This window comes from Ictalurus furcatus, chromosome 5, assembly GCF_023375685.1.
Source record: "Ictalurus furcatus strain D&B chromosome 5, Billie_1.0, whole genome shotgun sequence".
NCBI lineage: Eukaryota > Metazoa > Chordata > Actinopteri > Siluriformes > Ictaluridae > Ictalurus > Ictalurus furcatus.
Window position 1 is genome coordinate 21,248,512 of NC_071259.1, and position 5,391 is coordinate 21,253,902.

General features: G+C 43.4%; 1 protein-coding gene across 1 annotated transcript in view; it reads right to left on the minus strand.

The window, feature by feature from the left end:
- The window catches only part of kcnc4 (potassium voltage-gated channel, Shaw-related subfamily, member 4), a 30,273-nt gene extending 27,825 nt beyond the window's left edge, over positions 1-2,448 (minus strand). Inside the window, exons 1-2 of the mRNA XM_053625171.1 lie at positions 1,979-2,448; positions 875-1,669 (exon numbers count right to left, since the gene is read on the minus strand). Coding sequence (XP_053481146.1) covers positions 875-1,492 — 618 coding nt within the window. The 5' untranslated portion in view covers positions 1,493-1,669; positions 1,979-2,448. The remainder of the gene's footprint in view (positions 1-874; positions 1,670-1,978) is intronic.
- Positions 2,449-5,391: the final 2,943 nt, after the last annotated feature.

Below are 5,391 nucleotides of genomic sequence, written 5' to 3' on the forward strand. Positions count from 1 at the left end.
GCTGTTGTGATTATTTATTTGATTATCTTCAGCGACCATGTTCTTCCAGTCAGTCTCACAGTGGAGCAGGAGGTATTGATTATAATGTAGTGAACTGATGTAACAGGTAAAATCTTTAGAAAGAAGCTACTGTAACCACAGTAAATTGCATATAAAGTAAAATCATTTATTTCTATATTATAACCCATATCACAGTGTAAAAAAAACAAAAAACAAATTAGACCATTTTAGGACTTGGATGAAAGAACAAACAGATAGTGTGAGTTTTTGATTGGATTTGTTAGAGGTATAACTGTGTAAAAAAGTATAACACCTCTGGCAATGCACGGCAGTGTGGAGAATTTGTGAGGGACTTGATTTGTTTTGGCATTGTGTTTAGTTTATGGACTGCGTTTCTAACTCAGACCTGGCAACCCTGCTTCCCAACTTGCCATCACACGCACAATTTAACTAATATACAAAATAACATGATATACAGTCAAATCTTATGAATAGAAAATAGATGTAGAGAGTTCAGTCCAAGAGTAAATTGGACGCTGTTTACGACTACAGCACCGCACCTGTTGCTACCGGCTCTTTACGCGCGTGACGCGTGAGGTACTTTTATTTGAACATCCCACGTCTTATCGTGATTTATTATTATTATTATTATTATTATTATTATTATTATTATTATTATTATCTCTAAAAGGTCAAAGCACATACCAGTCTAATGCAATTTTAAAATGTTTTGTCACTCAGTGGTTTAATTCATCATTGATGCCTATTTTTTAGACGGCAAATGATGTCTTCCATTAGACACTCATGGCCTGGAGGACACAACACCGCTCTAGTCTGGACAAACGACTGGCTTTCTGAAGGATGGTGCGCTTACCCTGGCGGCGCGGGATGAGTACGGGTCCTCGAAGAGAGCCCAGATTTTGGGTTGCCAAACTTCAAAGCATCCCCTGGAGCGCTCGGGACAGTCCTCGATCCCGAAGCGCCGCGGTATGTCCCGGTCGTCGTCGACGTCCTCAGGATCGGGCGGTTCAAAGATATCCAGCGCCTCCTCAGCGTCGCGGTGTTGCCGGTAAGTCATCCAGCAACATGGCTCAACATCTGTCTCATCGATGCCCCAGAAGGCGAGTTCCTCCTCGAACAGCGGGCCGCACACGTCCGCCGGGCAGTGAAGCTTCCCAGTTCGGTAGTAGTTCAGCACGTAGGCGAAAATGCCCGGGTGCCTGTCGAAGAAGTACTCGTTTGTGGCGAGCGTTTGTCCCGTTTCCGAGTTGGTGTTCAGCTGCGCTTCCGGTTCGGCTAGCCAGGCCAGGCGCGTGCCCGGGATACTCCTAAGCGTGCTCTTGTATGTCTCGTGGCGCGTGCCGCCCACGTTCAGGATGATCTTGTCCGAGTCTTCGGCTCTGGCCATCTCTTCCTTCAGACATGATTTGGACGGAGGTTTGTTGCCCGACTTGCGCCCGCGGTAAGACGAAACACACACTGAGCTGATCATAGATTTGGATGGAGAGGCGAGCCGCCGGTCACTCCCTTATCTGATTATTACAGCATCACAAGACAAGTGGAACTAGGAGAAGGACATGCCGTCATCGGCACCGGTGTCATGAGTGCGGCATCACAGTCGCTAAGGCCTCGAAGACATGACAAACCACCTGTTATTCAAGAGCACCGCCTGCAACACAACCAGAGGCGCGACATCAGGATGGCAACTTCGGGTTGTTTCCCGACAATGTCTTAATCATCTAATCATCTAATCACACAATCCCAATAAAAAGATAAATCTCATTCAAACAACCATATACGGGAATTTCACGAGCTAAATACCGACAATTTTTGACTCCACACACACGTCGGTGCGCGTAAAACTTAATAGTGTACTAGTGCTATGTGCTATGTGTCTGTGCAACTTGGTTATATACTTGTTTGTTATATTTGTTTATTAATAATAAACAAATAAATAAATATCATAAAGGACGCTCACCTGCATGTGCATTGTCTCTAAAACACGTAAAGGACGTGTCCAAGTTTTAAGAAATGTACTGATCGAGGTCACCAAGATCGTCTTCAACCTGCGTGATAAAACTCCTCCATGGTTCAGTGTTGGAGGAGAAGGATGAGTCGATGGCAGTTTGTTGGGTTTGAGATCTGTTGCATCCCCTCAAGTATCCTCCCTCAGCACAGCCCCAGCCCAGAGGGACGGATTGAGCATCGGCAACAGCGGCTTAACTCTTTCCCTCCTGTGTGAAAAGGGAGAATTCATATGAACCACTGAAATGTAGGCTACTGTAGGTTAGTAAGTCTATGGATCATCGGTGACACCTCTCTTTATGGCTCCATGATTAACATCTAGCCCAACCTATTTGTTTTTTTGTTTTTTGTTTTTTTTAAAGTTAGTCAACAGATGTGTGACTGGAGTAATGATTCACTGGTTTTTAGACAGATGTGGTGTTGTAAATCAACCAACCACCCCCCACCCCCTTTTTTTTCTTTTCCATCTCCGGTACTTAATTAGATTGTTCTTGTTCATGTGCGCATTGAGCTGTCCCTGTCTTGGGCCATGGCGCCATGAAAATGATCCTGCAAATGAAATCCAATTTAATTCAACCAAGAAAGAAATGCCATGCAAATGAAAAAAACATGAAAGAAAATGAAAACAGAGGAAATACCTAGGGAGGAAAGAGAGCTGAAGAGTTTGGGGAAACGGTAGCTTATGTTTGATAAGCACGAGAGGTTTGAGCGTGGTGAGAATTGTTGTGTGGAAGTTTGTGATGGATAAAAACATTCAATCTACACAATTTAGTTTAACACTAATAAGAGTTTTGTACCGTTTTTGCAATCCTGGACAGAGACTTTTACTGAAGTAAAAAAGGGTGTGTGTGTGTGTGTGTGTGTGTGTGTGTGTGTGTTGTGGGGGGAGGGGGGCATATATTCTCACAAGGATAGGAATATCTGACAGTTTTGGCTGTCTGGATAACTGTTGGTTTGTTTGTTTGTTTGGAGAGGGGGAGAGAGTACATAATGCATGTATGGAGAATTTTTTTCTTTTTGCGTTATTTGGTGCCTCTCTAAATATTGATGATAATAATAATAATAAAAATGCAACAAGTAGCCTGCTTCTACAGCCTATATGCTTGATTTCCAAGCGCTTCCCTGCTGCTATGTGTGAGTTGTCCTACAGTGCCATCTAGTGCATACAGTAAAGATTTAAGATTAGTTTTGATTTCAGGTGGTTTGGTTGAATGAATCATTTTGCACCTATGTTACATTTTATAGTATCTTTGAATATAATTCAACCTTGTTGTTCACTAAATTGTGCAAATCATTTCCATTCATTCATATTCAGTAACCGGGGCATGGTGGCTTCGTGATGCTTCATGATGCACGGGTGCTGCAGGGGTTTCCTCCGGGTACTCCGGCTGATTGGCATTTCCCGTAGTGTATGAATGGGTGTGTGAATGTGTGATGCCCTGCGATGGATTGGCACCCTGTCCAGGGTGTACCCTGACTTGTGCCCCATGCTCCCTGGGATAGGCTGCAGGTTCCCTGCAACCCTGTAGGATAAGTGGTATAGAAAATGGATGGATGGATGGTTGAGGGAATCATTGTTACATTTTATAGTACCTTTGAATGTAATTCAACCTTTTTATTCTCTAAATTCTGCAAATTATTTCCTTTCACTCAGTAACCGGGGCATGGTGGCTTAGTGGTTAGCACGTTTGCCTCGCACTTTCAGGGTTGGGGTTTCAATTCATGCTGCTGTACTGTGTGAGTGGAGTTTGCATGTTCTCCCCATGCTTCAGGTGTTTCCTCCAGGTACCCCGGTTTCCTCCCCAGTCCAAAAACATGAGCTGTAGGCAGATTGGCATTTCCAAATTGTCTGTAGTGTGTGAATGTGCCCTGCAGTGGGTTAGCACCCTGTTCAGGGTGTCCCCTGCCTTGTGCCCTGAGTCCCCTGGGATAGGCTCCAGGCTCCCTGCGACCCTGTGTAGAATAAATGGTACAGAAAATGGATGGATGGCTATTCAGTAACCACTTTAGGTTCTTTGCACTTTAGGTCCGGTCAGAGTAGAGCAAAAGGGCACCATACACACACATTCACACACTCATTCACACCTTGAGGCAATTTAGCATAGCACCAATAAACATATCTGCATGTTTTTTAGACAGTGTGAGAAAACCAGAGAACCTGGAGGACACCCATGCAAAGGCAGGGAGAGTATGCACAGAAACTCCACACAGACAGTTTCCATCATCTCAACCAATTTTTCAATTGTAGGACCCTATGTTTCACACTGTACCTGAGCTCCACAACTTCCCATAGCAGGCACTCTGTTCTGGGGCACCTTCGAGATTATGGGATTAACTACACTTTCAAATTCCTTCCAGTGGTGCTCAGCTGATTGTTCTCCAACTGATTAATAAACTTCCCATGCATCTTTATGAATCTGCACTATTCTCTCCGTTGCTTCTCTGGTCAAATAACCCTTATCGTTGGTGATTGTGATATTTTTCTCTTTGCCAGTGTACTTGTCCACTAGCATTAGTATCAAAAGTGACATCAATCAAATACACAACGCAATTTAACCTTGTACAAACTTGCTGAAAGTTGGTGGGAATGGTTGTGTTGTGCTTGCTGAGGGGTGTCATGACTCTCCTAGCAATCTCAATTCTCAACATTAGCAGAGCTAATCCACCAGCAGTAAATCCTGCACATTTTCACAAGTGTTGCTGATGTGCCATAGGCCACGACTTCATCTGGACTGATGTTCTTGTTCCTGCCATTGAAGACATCCTGCAGATGTTTCTGTATCTTGGGGTTTCTTTTAGAGCTACCTACAAAACAATATAACGAACCTGGGGTTTGTTTGTTTTTTGGCGCCTCTCAAGGCCTCTACCTGGTAAGAGGATGCCTCTAGAAGAATTTAGTTCTTCCAAGAAAGCCACAGTGATGGAGATTTAAAAAAAAAAAAAAAAATCGAGTCAATCTCAATGCTGGCCTGAGTGTGAGAAGTTCTCTTGCAGGCTGATCTTGCGTTCTCTTCCTCCACAAAATGGTTGACCATGTGGTGGTCAAAGTCTTCTCCACCCTGATAAGGATCAGGATGTTTTTCTCCCCTCTTCAGCCTTTAATGAGCCCATAAGCAACGGCAGCTGCTGTAGGCTCATTAATGATTCTCAGCACATTCAAAACAGCAATCACTCCACCACTGTTTTTTGTTATGACATTTCTGTAACCTAGTGATAGGCTCTCGTTTCAGATTTTGATGCCAAGTGGTGAAAAATAATACAACTCTTTCATTGTATAACGTAGTGTAATTTGTATGAAGAGGAACAATGTTCACTTAAAATCAAGTTTTCCCTTTTACAAATGGAGAGTAAATAGAAAAAATAAAT